Below are 14,713 nucleotides of genomic sequence, written 5' to 3' on the forward strand. Positions count from 1 at the left end.
ATAACAGTGGAAATACCTAGCGAAAATAATTTGCCATGTTTGCCATCACTTTCATCTGAATTAATCTTGCATTCAACATTGGCAGCTGTCTTTCTGTGTAACACCTGTTTGGGTCATCCAGAGGGACCTAGATAGGCTTGAGGGGTGGACCCATGCTAACCTCAACAAGGCCAAGTGCAAGGTCCTGCACCTGGATCGGGACAGTCTTAAGCATAGATACAGGCTCGGTGAGAATGGCTTGAGAGCAGCCCTGAGAAGAATTTGGGGGTGTCACTTAATGAAAGACTCAACATGAACATCCCAGATGGACTGCATCAAGAGAAGTGTGACCAGAAGGTTGAGGGAGGCAATTCTGCCCCTCTAGTCTGCTCTCGTGAGACCCCACCCGGAGTACTGCATCCAGTTCTGGGGTCCCCAACAAAAGAAGGACATGAGGCTGTTGGAGTGGGTCCAGAGGAGGGCCACAAAGACGATCAGAAGGCTGGAGCACCTCCACTACAAGGACAGACTGAGAAAGTTGGGGCTGTTCAGCCTGAAGAAGGCTCCAAGGAGACCTTATAGTGGCCTTACAGTACCTAAAGGGGCCTACAGGAAAACTTTGGAGGAGTTTTTATAAGGGCATGTAGCAACAGGATGAGCGGAAATGGTTTTAAACTGGAAAAGGGTAGATTTACACTAGACATTAGAAAGCAGTTTTTTAATGTGAGGGTGGTGTGACACTGGAACAGGTTGCCCAGTGAAGCCATGAATGCCCCCTCCCTGGAAGCATTCAAGGCCAGGTTGGATGGGGCTTCGAGCAACCTGGTTTAGAGGGAGGTGTCCCTGCCTATAGCAGGGGAGTTGGAACTAGGTGATCTTAAATGTCCTATCCAACCCAATCTATTCTATCATTTTTTGATTCTGTGATTAACTGTCATAACTGCAAAGACAGGAGGTTCTTTACACAGTCACTTTTATTTAGCAGGTCTCATAGAACACAATCAGAATCACATGAAAGCTAATCTTAAGTTTCCAGGGCCATTTCAACATATGAGCAGTCTAACCACCATAATATGGTGTGAAGAAATAAATTTAGCACATCAGAAACACTTCTGTGCAATGTTAGCTCAAATACTTCTGCATGATGATCCTAGAAACAAATACATGGTGAGGACATCTGACTGACTGCCTGTATTCAGACTGATTCATACAGAAGCACTTAGATATTTTCAGTATCATGCTCTTTCCTGACAGTGCAAAACCATGGATTCAGCTTGCATATAACCCTCACTGCATTCACATCAAATGTCCTGTGATACAGGGAAGGACAACAAAGGAACTGAAGAATATGTGCAGAATTCAGCTTGCTCCTGTACAGACTTATGGGGTCCGGATTGGAGGCACATGATCCAGAATGATTACAGAATCACAGAATTGTATGAGTTAGAAGGGACCTCTAAAGGTCACCGGGTCAAACTCTCCTCAACAAACATGGACACCTACAGCCAGATCAGGCTGCTCAAATCCTAGTCCATCCTGGGAAATAAGTTCTACCACATCTCTGGGCAACCTGTTCCAGTGCCTCACTATCTTTACTATACTATACACTATCTTCACTTTACTATCACTTATAGTAAAAGCTTTTTCCTTATATCCAATCTAAACCTCCTGTTTTTCAGTTTGTAACCATTTTCTTTGTCTTGTACCAACAGACTCTGCAAAAGGCCTGTCCTCTTCTTTCTTACAGCCCCACTTTAGATAGTGAAAGGCTGCTGTAAGGTCTCCCCAAAGCCTTCTCTTCTCCATGCTGAACAGCCCCAGCTCTCTCATCCTGTCCTTGCAGGGGAGTGTTTCATCTTTTGGATCATTTCATGGCCCTCTGCATGTGCTCCAACAGATCCATGTCTCTCCTGTACTCAGAGCTCCTCATCGGGATGTCCAGGTGAGGTCTAACCAGCACAGAGGGGCAGGATCACCTCCCTCTGCCTCTGCTGTGCTGTGTTCCCAAATAAACACCTCTATCTGTAAAAAAACAATATGCTTAATTTTCATCAGATTAAATTTAAATCTGAAAGCATGGAGCAATTGTGACTGCTCTTAGCATACCCAATTTCAAATCGTCAGTCAGTCAGTGTTTTTAGACTGAACATGGCACGGCTTACTGGGTTTATTAACCCTTCTAGTTGGCTGTTCTCTTCCACTGAATCATTTCTGAAGATATACTGCATGCCAATGAGGCAAGAGTTATTGATTTTACCCACAACGAAAAGTATCTAACACTTCTGAAGTGCTCCAAAACAAATAAATATGTTAGAATATCCTGCCTGCTGATGTCTTTATGAAAAATGCAGCAAAACACTTCTATAAAAAAGCTACACAATTAAATAGATATTGTTTACAAATCCAGTGATTCACAGAGTATGAATCTACACATATTTAAAATAAGTGCTATAGCAGTTTTTGTGTTCTTTGTTGTTCTTAGGCTCTTGGCTTCAGTAACTGTACATTTAATACAGCTAGACACTGTACATTTGTAAATTAATTTCTGTCCTTCCATAATGCTCTGTCCTCTCTTCTGAATAGTTACTAGCATATGAATGCTTATGTACTTAAAAAAGTAATGCATTTTTGGGGCAACAAATCATCTGTAATGAGAGCTATTGTTTAGATATAGGGCAGCCTTTTCCAAAACATTCCTACTGAAAAAAAAAGTATGTGAAATAATTTTTATAAGCTTTGGAAGGAACGTCTAATGCAATACAAAGAAGCTAATGCCAAGTTCTCCTCATGGAAAGAATGAAACAAGCACAAAAATCAGCCATAATGCAGTGGCAAACATTTTGATGTCAGCTGTGTAGTCATCAGTATCCACATTTGACATCATTATAATTTGGCATTATTGATAGAGCAGTCCATGACAACTATGCAGCTTTGAAATAAGTATGCTGCACACTTTTTGCTGATCTATCAATGCACATACTGCTTTGGACCATTTTTTTTTCTTCAAATTTGTTATTCCTAAGAAAAAACAGCAGAAAAAAATCTTACTGTTGATCTTACAATATAGCATGCTATATAATTGTTGTGAGACAATGCCATAGCTAAATCTATGTAATAATCCCAGGATGTATTAGCACTTTCTGGGCACATTTCCCTTTCCCTTTCCCTTTCCTTTTTTTTTTTTTTTTTGAGATTCCCATATGGCATTAAAGATTAACATGACCATGAATTAATTCCTCTAAGATATGGGAGAAAAATGGTTTTGCTATCAAATGATAAAAAATATAAATATATGTTGTAATTTCGGACTACTTTTATAAATACATGTAGTAAGCAGATAATCCTAACTAAGTTTAAGATATATAGTCTTGTCCACTCAAACTTGATTTAGCACAAAAGGGAGGAGACAAGCACAAGAATGAACGTCTGTTTTATCTAGAAGCAACTGAGAACTGAATTAGATCTCAAGGTGCATCTTCAGATTATGGTTATTTAGTGTTAGCAACATTCAGGTGACTCACGCACAAGTAATCCCTCTAGAATGGTCCTAACCATTACTCAGTAGAAGTTAAATGTACCCCTAAAAATAAGGTATGTTAGTTTCTTAGGAAACACTGAAATCATTAGGCATGTAGTCTGAACTAGATTTCATCTGTTTGTTTCCATGCATATTTTTTCACCCAGAAACATGCTTTCCTTGTGAAAAGACAGTTAGAGGTCAGGCAACTTACTGCATAGTAAGTGTTTTGTAAAGTGATTGCTGTTGTTACTTTGGGTTCCAGAAGCACAATACAGAGCTGGACTGGTTTCTCAGATTTACTTACTTACAATTAACCAAGTCAATTGCTGATTGGTACTGAAACTGGCCTTAAATAAGAATTTAGCATAAACCTCCCAAGGCACTCGCTCTCACATTCCCAGAATACAACATACTGTGGCAGCGACTACAAAAATTGTGTTTTGCTTTTAATTCTAGAAGTTCCCTGTACCTGAAGTCTGATCATCTAAGAAAAGTTTGTTTCTGTTTCGTATTTCTTCTAGAACATAAAATCTGCATTCAGTCTGCTAGTCCACCAAAGTAAGTACTTTAATTTTTACTGTAACATAATTAACATTCTCAACTTGGTCTGGATTATAGACTCATTTCAAGAGGACAACTACATGCAGTACAAGCTATGTCATTATGCAACCAAGAGCAACTACCAGGTTCACATGTATTTAATCTTCTCTGTAACTTTTCATACAACCTTGCCTCTTCCATTGTAAGCGAGATAGAACAGACTCCACTTAACAGTGGGGAAAAAAACAGCGAATTCTAAAAATTCACAAAAATCTACAAATGCCTATAAGCAATGCTACATTTTCCTATTGTCTGTTCTAGAATCCTACTTTTCCAATGTAATCAAACCTACAAAAACAGGTATATGAACCAAAGACAACCTGCCAACTCTATTGCTAACGGGAGTGGACACAGTTAGAAGCATTTGCTTTAAGTGTTAAGATTACGTCTCAGTGATTTAACAGGTCTAAGAAGTTAAATACACTCAGGATGCTTCAGACGTAGGAATATAAGCAAATTAATCTGACTTAAGAACAGAAGGCCCTACCCGAGACACTCTTCTAGACATGCTAGTGTTAGCTTGGTATGAAATACCAATACCAACACAATTTTGGGAATAGCTGGCTTTAAAAAAAAACCATGTTGTCACAGCTTTGAAGGCATTAGGGTGTTAGATCATAATACAGAAAACTTTTGCTTTATCAACTGTATTAGATTATTTTGGTATAAGCTTGTACTTTTGACTGAAGCAGGTGTTCATATGTTTAAAGACTACAACCTCCTACAGTTTAAACAGTAAATGCTACCTTCCCTCACATTTCATTCTGAAATGCAGCTACCATACAACACCTCTTCAGAATTTTGCAGTACTACATATAATTCATTTCACTGATACTTTTTTTAAAATTTCCTACTAGTATCAGACAGCTTATCAACTTCAGAACAGTGAGGTTTTACGAAATCTCTTCTGTTTTACGAAATCTCTTATGAAATCTCTATTCTAGTTGTGTGAGATTGTTTTAATGTTTAGAGTGACTTCTCCATGCACACCTAAATTTTTACAAAAAAAAAAAAAAAGTTGAAGAATTGTAAAGAAATCAATTCTTCTCACTTAGTGTTATTTCCTGCTATATACAGACATGGTGAGTGGGGAGGAAGAAAACAATAGCAAAAATAAACACTAGCATGCTTGACACCGTAAAATCGAAGGGGGTTGTGAATGAGAAAAAATCAGGTATCTTTGAACACAGCAATGCATGAGTGATTAGTTCTAGAAACAGAACAAAACATAACAATATGGAAATTTAGTGCTCCTAGATGTTTGGAATTTCTTTTTTTCTGAAAAAAAAAATTCTACTTGCATTCACAGAACCAAGATCTGTTCTCTGATTACACCTCCAAGCAAGCTTCCAGATCTCAAATTTACCATTGTTTTATATGCATTCAGAGAGTCTGTTAACATGTAAACCAATCAGAGATATCAAACTGACACAAATGCAGTGTCAATGAATCATTAACAGAACAATCTGTAGATGTGAAGATACAAAATTGTGTAACAAGACAAGAACCAATCTTAAATTCTCTCCTTACTGTGTATTCATTGTCTTTCTATTAATCTGCGGTAAATTTCATAAATATGAAAGTACTTCTGAATTCTTACTTGTATCGCTAAACTTTAATTTTTGCGTGCTGTGAGCCATCTTACATAACTGTGCAGTTCAGTCTGCTTTTCACATTGTGCATGGTGCTGTAACTTACCTCCATTGTTGTTCTTAGCTGAGGGACAGCATGTCTCATAAACTGTTATTAGCTAACCTGTTTGTAAGCTTATAAAATAAACAACATAATATAAACTTAGTAGTGCATGCAAGAAGGAATTATATAATATTTCTGTAGTTCTCAGCTGCTCATCAATATGATATTGAAGTAGTAACAATTACTTAATATTAACAATGATGATACCTAAAAAATGCTGATTTTCACAGTCAACAATAAAATACAGAGGAGTGGGAGACTGTAAGAGGGAGTCCTGAAATTGACAAGCAATGGTGCAGTTTATACAATAGAAAGAAGGGATGTCCAAGGGAACTGGACAAGCTTGGAAAGTGAGCCCATGTGAACCTAATGAGGTAGTTCAATAAGGTCAAGTGCAGGGTGTTGCACTTCAGTCAGGACAATCTCAAATATGCATACAAACTGAGAGCAGATTGTGGAGAATGATACAGTGGCCCTGGTGGATGAAAAGCTGGATGTAAGGCAGCAGTGTGTGCTTGCAGCCCAGAAGGCCAACCGTATCCTGGGCTGCATCAGTAGAAAGGTGGCCAGCATGGAGAGGGAGAGGACTGTAGCACTCTGCTCTGGGCCTGTGAGGTCCCATCTGGAATAGTGCATCCAGGCCTGGGGCCCCCAGCACAAGGCAGATGAAGAGCTGTTGAAGTGGAGGTCCAGAAGAGCACAATTAAGAGGATCAGAGGGTTGGATCACTTCTCCTGTGAAGAAAGACCAGGGGAGCTGGACTTATTCAGCTTGGAGAAGAGAAGCCCCAGGGAGATCTCACTGTGGCTTTTCAGTACTTGAAGGGAGTTTATAAACAAGATAGAGACTGATTTTTTATATGGTCAGACAGTACAAGGGAGAATGGCTTTACTAAAAGAGGAGAGATCTAAGATAGAAATTAAGAGGAATTTTTTTTTACTCAGAGGCCCACATGTAAGGTGCTGGACCAGACAGGCCAGAGAAGCTGTGGATGCTCCACAGCTGGAGGCATTTGCCAGGTTGGATAGGACCCTGGGCAGTCTGATCTGGTGAGTGGAAACCCTGCACACTGCTGGAAGTTAGAAGCAGATGATCGTTAAAGGCCCTTCCAACCCCAGCCACACTATGTTTCTATGGTTCTATGATCACATGAAGAGGCTGGGTCACAAATGACCCTAAAAAACTGCAATCATAAATAAAAGTGTGAGAAGACTACTGATAAAAGTAATTAAAGTCAAAAGTGCTGGGATTTAAAGACATGCAAGAGGAGCTCCAAATGCATGTCATAAATCAGTAGCTTTTGCGTGCTTCTCCCTCAGATGCAACTTCCTCTGAAAGTATAACTGCAATTTAAGAAAGGTAAGTCACGCACTTAGGCATGAATCCATCATTGCTAATATCTAATATCTCTTCCTTACTCTATAGTATATGACAGAATAAATCTCTTAATTACAAAAGCATCAGATAATAGTCACAATAAAATCAAAAGAAAGTACAATTCTCCCTCTGAAAGTACAGTTGCAATTTAAGAATGGTAAATCATGCATTTGGGCATGAATCCATCATTGCTAATACCTCTTCCTAACTGTAGTTTATAATCTGTGACAGAATTAATCTCTTAATTACAAAGGTATCAGATAATAGCCACAATAAAATCAAAAGATATACAAGTTTTGGCTCAGATGTTCCTCAAGAGTCTTGTAAAATGTACTAGCTAAATAAAGATACTGCCTTATGTTTGCAAGTGCATAGCCCTGTAATGCAGTATTGCCACTGTAAGAAACAGACATCAGCTTTGTTCTCAGCCTGCAAGGTCTGAACTAAAGCTGCGTCAGGCTCGCTCTGACTGAACTTTTCTTGCCTGTTTTACTTGGTTTAGCTTACAGTAAACTGTAAGAACAGTTTATCTAACTGATCAGATATCCGTGTCTACCATGGTTTATTTTTATTATTGTTGTATGGGACAACTACAGATAGCTGTAACAACGTGTTATTTCACATAAAATAATGAAGCAGTGTAAAGAAATACAGATCTGCTAAGAAGGCAGAGAACTTTAGGCGTAGAGACAGAGAAGGCTCTCAGAATACTCAGTGACACGTTTTTTCAGATGGATCAGGATGATTTCCAAAATCATCTGATACTGATTAACTGATACTGCAGTTTTGAAGCTAACTCAGTAGTCTTCCTTCATGTAAAATTATTCTGAGAAGAAATAAAATATAACTGGAGGAACAGCAAATGATACCTCTGTCTGAGATATTTTAGGATACAAGTATGAGCTCCAGACCATAGCAAACAATGCAAATATGAAAAGATGTACATAAAATAAGAGTTTGTAACAAAAATCTTACATTTCTTAGATAGAGAAAAAAATATTAACACTAGCAATTCCTTGACTTAAATACTTCATACTGTAACAATACACTGCAGTGCCAGAAATCTCTTCTGAACACAAAGATGCCTGCATGTTGTACACAAAATGCTTATACACTCCACAGGCTTTAAGAGCTCTCCCCTGCAGAACAGTCAAAGGAAGCTTGGGTCCCTCTGCTGTTATAGCAGGGCAGCTTAGTCCTGCATGTACTCCCAGTGCAGACCTCCAAGTGCAAGCTTATGTCAGAAGCTCACAGAATTGTTCCTATTCACAATTTGAGATTTATATATACTTCACCTTCATATTAGCTCACATTCTGTCACAACACAACTTTTATGAACATATTTTGGCTTACTGGAAGACAAGAAAACAACTTGACAGATAAAGTTACCATGCTGTGAAACAAAAGCAGAGAACTGCATGATGCATTTGCAGGTCTGTTCTCTCAAACTGCTTTAACTAAAGACAAAAATGAGATATATAGTACCTATAGTGAAGAGAGCTTAGAATCAAAGTACCCACATAAGGATTTTGCTGCACTGAAGAAGAGCACTTAAATGAAACACTCCTCAGTGTCATTTATCAAAACTCTCTCATTCTATCAGTCAGAGGTTTATGATGTTTTTCGTTTTTGTTTTTTTTGTTGTTGTTGTTGTTGTTGTTTTTTAGGTTTTAATATCTCACTGCTTAAACATAGGTGCTAAGTATGCTGAAAATCATGGTTAAAGAGTCCCACAGCTCTGTTTCTTATTTCTAAGGAGCAATGTAATATCATGTATGTCATTACCAAGAGGAGTATCTGAAAGCCAAAGAGAAATGAAAACAAACTTGGAAGAGAAGGGAGGACACGTAAGCAGGAATACTAGTAAGAAGCATGATCTAACATGGGAAAGATTTAAAGTTTATCTTTTCCTCTCCCCAGTTACCACAAATTAGGAAAATCTGTACAGCGCTTTACTCGTAAAAGTAACATCTAGCAAAGATGAAGGTGGCTGCAGAGACTGCAGATGACATGACCATGCAAATGCTCTTACGCATCATGCCTTTACATTGTCACTTCATTCAAAAGAAATATAAAGACCTTGAATTTTTAGAACCATTTAAGGAAATCTGACATCCTAGTAAGTCTTAAACTTGTTAAAAAATAAATATTTAATATGAAGACATACAAATCTTAGAAAGGTTCTTTACTTTCAGTATCAGTGTACAATTATAAAAATTGAACATGTTTTCCAAATTTGGCAATATGAATTTAAACAACAACAACAAAAAAAATCCCAAAGATAAAATAACACACACACAGACTGAAAAAGTCTTATGATATGTCCCTTCATATTGTCAAGCTGGTTCTTAAATTTAGTTAAGAGTCAGCCTCCAAGTAACTATCTCTCAACCCTGAATTCATTGTTCTGCTTAGATTCTGTACTGTACTCTAAAGGTTCTACTGACAGTACATAGGAAAGAACCTGAAGTCACTTTCTGCCTGAGTAATGTAGCACTGTACCAAAGCATTAAGAGGGAAAATCATTTATGTACAAAGGACTGATCCTATGTAACTTTCAATTTTGGTCTTCAGTAGATAGTCTGAAGAGGGAAAACATAGCTGTACATGAGATAAAAATATGCAACTTCTTTTCACATTTGTAGGTAAGACATTTAGATACTAAGACTTATGTCCTAAAAAGCAACATTCAATTCTTTACCCAAAGAAAGAAATGCTTATGTTACAATAAGTAATAAATGCAGACACCTTTAAAAATAAAGCCTGCTGCAAAGATAACCTAAAATGATATTATGTAGTAGCTAGGAAATTCTGAAATACTATTATTTCTCATTTAGAAGATTTGAATGTGGAGGCTGCCTTCAATCACATTGACTAAATTTTACTGTATTTCTTCCCACTTCAGATTTGCTGTTACATCACAAAACATTAACAAAGCCAACATAAGCAAGTTTTATATACTTATCCATTACAATTTGATTTTATATAGGAAAAAGCAGATTGGATTGAATTAGACAAATTATATGCAGAAAGAGGTTGAAATGCCTTGTTTGCAGGATAACTAACCCTATACAGCAGCACTATATTAAAACTGTATATTAAGAAACAGTATCAAAAGTAATAAAAGTAAGCCAAACAAAAAAAAAAGCAGAACAAATTACTTTAAACACCTACTTGCTTCTGTAGCCACTGTTCTCGCTGCCTTTGTTTTCTCCTTATGCTTTTCAACTTGTTTTTTTCTCTCTTACTCAGATTTTGGTTGAAAGAAATACTTGTAGACTGTATGGGACTTTCAGGTGCAATATACTGTTCCTCTTCTACAGCTCTTGCAGATGAAGCAGTGTTCAACAGAAAAGGTGACCCATCAGCAATGGCATTCCCAGAAGATTGTCCAGTAGCTTCAAAACCACATTCATCACTTTCCATATCTCTGTGTACCAGTGTGGTACAGGACATAGCTCGAAACCTTTTTTGTAGTTTGCCAGCACTGGAACTATGTTGGACCTGAAAAGCACTATTATTAGACTCTAATTGCAGGTCACCTGGTGTGTAAAGTGATGGATTTTCATTCTGGCCATTTGACCATTTCATGTGGTAAACTGGTCCCATACTGGAAGTTTCAAATAACACAGGTGACAAAGCAAGTCTCTGCCTGATATTTAAATCCAAACTGTGTGATCTTCTGTGAAAAGGTTTTAGTGTGCATGCGTCATTCAGACAGGAAGCAAAAAGATTTCCTTTTTGATTTAATGCCTTTAAGGGAAATTTTTTACTGTCCATCACAAATCTGGGAGATCTTACTTCTAGACAAAGTGCTTCTGTAAATCTTTCAGTATCGTTATTCTTTCTGGTGATGTATGAAAGCCCTTGGGGGCTGGTATCTGAAACTTCTGTTACCATTTCATGGCAGCTATTCTTGCTAAAACCAGACTTAATTTCACAGAGAGGTAAGCATTTTCCTGCTGACTTCGCCAATCTAATAGAGCGAGCTGCTTGATAATCAGTCCGACTTTTGCAGAAATGTATATTTACTAGCTGTCCACAGGAGCATTTTGTGTTGCAAACAAAGTTAAAGCCCCCTAAACGGGCCTCACAAAATGGACAGTGCAGTTTTCCAACGGTCCACTGTGCCTATTAACAACAAAAAAAACCCCATTATTCAACACATTCATTACAAATCTAAGATTAGAAAATCATTACTAAATTTACTTTTGTCCTTCTACTAAAGGGTTTAGCTATTGTTTTTCCAACACAAGAAAAGAGATTCCACCATAAAAAATGTTCCAGAGAAAATATTCAATGCTTACTAAGTGATAATTAATTCTAAGTGATAGCTATTCTAAATGTAAGAATTCAAGTACTAACATATACTTCAAATGTAGGGACTCTAAAATATTTTAATAATTTGTTCATAGGTAGAACAATACCCTTGAAAACATTAGATCCTTTTAAACAAGGAAATTAATTTACCACGTTAATCTGGAGCTGACAAGCAGAGTTTCTCAGCTGAGTTTTCTGAGCGCTGATACATTTCTTGCATACTAAGTACAGTGGAAGGAGATTTCTCACAAAGAAAATATCATTTTTTTCTTTGCTTACCCAAGAAGGCTTGAAATGGTTCCTGTATTTTGGTAGTTTAACAACACAATCTGTGTGAACACACCATCATAAATCCCTAATACTGAATCATTAGGGATGTGCTTACTTATATTATCAGCATTTTTATGAATCTCATATCAAACCTAATGTCACTCTTTGAAAAGGAAATATATATCAAAGACCTAAAATCTCCTTCATACTTGCATAACTATACTCATCTGTTTAGTAGAAACTTTTTTGAGGATTAAAGATATTCTAGTATTTGCAGGATCGCAGCCCAGATGAGAAACATTATTATCAACTCCAGTCACGTTATTCATTAGCGTGCATGAAGTAAAATTAGCAACCAATACAGAAGCAAAAGCAAAAACATTTCTAGCAAAAGCACTGTTTTCAGTTGCAAAATCTTTGCAAGGTAGTTTGGCAAATGATTCCATGACCAATATTCGTCTGAGTGAATACTTTTGGAAGTTTCAGTACAAGCACTTATGCAGTTTCAGAAAAGATGTGTGTGGAAGAAAAGTTATTTTTCACATGTGGTACTGTAAAAAGTTACAGAAACACTTCTTTGAGAAACTCACTTTTGCGTAGTGCGTTAAAAACATAAAATTCCAAAAATATCAAAGATATGATGGATGAGAACCTGTTTAAATCTGGACATGTTTTTAACTAAGAGAAAAATAAACCTGTTAGCATATGCCTAAACACAAACAAATCCCACAGAATTCATTAAGCATGCAGTCGTAGTTTGTAAGGCTGATGAATTTGTCTCTATGCCATTCCCTAAGAACAATTAAGCCAATTCAGAGATTTACTTTAAGTCTCTCATGCTCTTGGATGCTTGTGACTAGGCACTAAAATTAAGGAAAAAGCACTTTTTAGTGCAGTAGTAACCTCAATCCATAGACAGGGAGAAGGAAATGATCTACAAAGGTTAGGGAAGAAAGCTAAGAGCCTGGCAAACTGGAATACCAGAGACTCCCTTGAACAGCAGGGAACTTCAGTACTGCACAGAATCATAGAATCATAGAATGGCCTGGGTTGAAAAGGACCTCAAGGTTCATCTAGTTTCAATCCCCTGCTATATGCAGGGTTGCCAACCACTAGACCAGGCTGCCCAGAGCCACATCCAGCCTGGCCTTGAACGCCTCCACGGATGGGGCATCCATAACCTACTTGGGCAACTTGTTCCAGTGCGTCACCACCCTCGGAGTGAAAAACTTCCTCCTAATATTTAACCTATCTAATCGAAACCAGCCCTGTCTCAGTTTAAAGCCATTGCCCCTTGTCCTATCACTATCCACCCTCAAAAACAGCCATTCTCCCTCCTGCTTACATGCTTCCTTCAAGTACTGGAAGGCCACAGTGAGGTCGCCCTGCAGACCCCAGGCTACACAAGCCCAGTTCCCTCAACCTTTCCCCATAGGAGAGGTGCTCCACCCCTTTGGTCATCTTAGTGGCCCTCCTCTGGACCTGCTCCAAGAGCTCCACGTCCTTCCTGTGCTGGGGCCCCAGGCCTGGATGCAGTACTGCAGATGGGGGCTCACAGGAGCTCAGTAAAGGGGGACAATCGCCTCCCTCTGTCTGCTGGCCACCCCTTTTTTAATGCGGCCCAGAACATATTTGGCCTTCCATGCTACAAGAGCACATCGCTGGCTCATGACCAGCTTCTCATCCACCAGAACCCCCAAGTCCTTCTCTGCAGGGCTGCTCTCAAGGAGATCTTCCCCCAATTTGTATAAATACTGGGTATTTATCTGTGCACTGGCACGGATTGCCCAGAGAGGTTGTGGGGTCTCCTCCTTGGAGATCTCCAGAATCTGCCTGGGCAGAGTATACAGACCTGGGCACCCTGCTCTGGGTGTTCCCCTGGAGTAGGGGCTGGGCCAGATGGACTCAGAGTGCTCTGCCAACCTAAGCCACTCTGTGATTCAGGCAAAAATGGGAAAGCTAGAGACTGTAGGGAAGAAAAAGTACATCCCAATTTCCAATGTGCAGGGAAACTGGGAGATCAAGTGCAGTAAGAGGGAGTCTGGGATTGATTTACCATGAGCTTGGTAAGGCACTGATAAACCACTGATTCAGTTTAAGAAGTAACAGCAGAGGCGGTGCCAGTGGGAAAACCAGCAAGATCTTTAGAAGAGCTTAGGGTACACAGATTTAAAAATGGCCTCCATAAAGACAGAAAAGTAGGAATGATTACCTGAAGAAGCCAAACAAAATGAAGACTGATGGGGAAAACAGAATGCTACTAAATAATGGGCACTAGCAACACTGATCAGAGATTTGTAATTACTGAAGATTTTCTATATATTAATGTGTGCATGAAACCCAATGAGATTGGTTAAGAACAGGGACAGATGGCAATAAAGAACTGGCTGGGAAGCAGTGGGCTGTTGCAGGCTGCAAATAGACTTTGTGCTTATGTAAAATGATTTAGCCTTTGATTCAGGAGTCATAAAGGAGAAAATAAAACATGATCACAACATTATTCAGAGCCCAGGAGGATCTGGAGGATCTGAGGATAAACCAAAATTGTTTTAAAACTCCATATATATATTTCCATAAACCTGCAGCATCTTTCCAGAGAGGTCAGAAGTGAATGAAACAAGAGTTCCCAGGACATGAAAGAGAAAACAAAACACTGGTAGTGAAGACTTTCAGAGAGTACTGCGTTCTGTGCTTCGACAACCAGAGAAACGTTGCTTTTCTGCAATCTTGAGGAAATACACTAAATCTCTTCTAAGAAGTCACTGTCTACAGGTCTTTTATCTCTCTGGCCTCCAAAATGAACCTTTGGGTTTTCATATGCAGAAAGATGAGTATTTACAACTATTGTAACATTAATTCCAATTATACTGAAATAATTGAACATGCAAACTGCTATAAAAATTGGGTCACTGTGATCAGGCATTCAAGATTAGGTTAATCTGTAAGGCAAGA

The 14,713-nt window shown here is 38.5% G+C and overlaps 1 protein-coding gene across 2 annotated transcripts in view; it reads right to left on the bottom strand.

Annotated features, from left to right (window-relative positions):
* The window catches only part of RNF180 (ring finger protein 180), a 72,371-nt gene that overhangs the window by 45,786 nt on the left and 11,872 nt on the right, over positions 1-14,713 (bottom strand). For both annotated transcript variants that reach the window (XM_042875251.1, XM_042875250.1), the window contains exon 4: positions 10,346-11,302. In XM_042875251.1, the coding sequence (XP_042731185.1) occupies positions 10,346-11,302 (957 nt within the window). The remainder of the gene's footprint in view (positions 1-10,345; positions 11,303-14,713) is intronic.

The sequence above is a fragment of the Lagopus leucura genome, unplaced genomic scaffold (assembly GCF_019238085.1).
Source record: "Lagopus leucura isolate 7727_CA_CO unplaced genomic scaffold, USGS_WTPT01 Super-Scaffold_100014, whole genome shotgun sequence".
NCBI classification, from domain to species: Eukaryota; Metazoa; Chordata; class Aves; order Galliformes; family Phasianidae; genus Lagopus; species Lagopus leucura.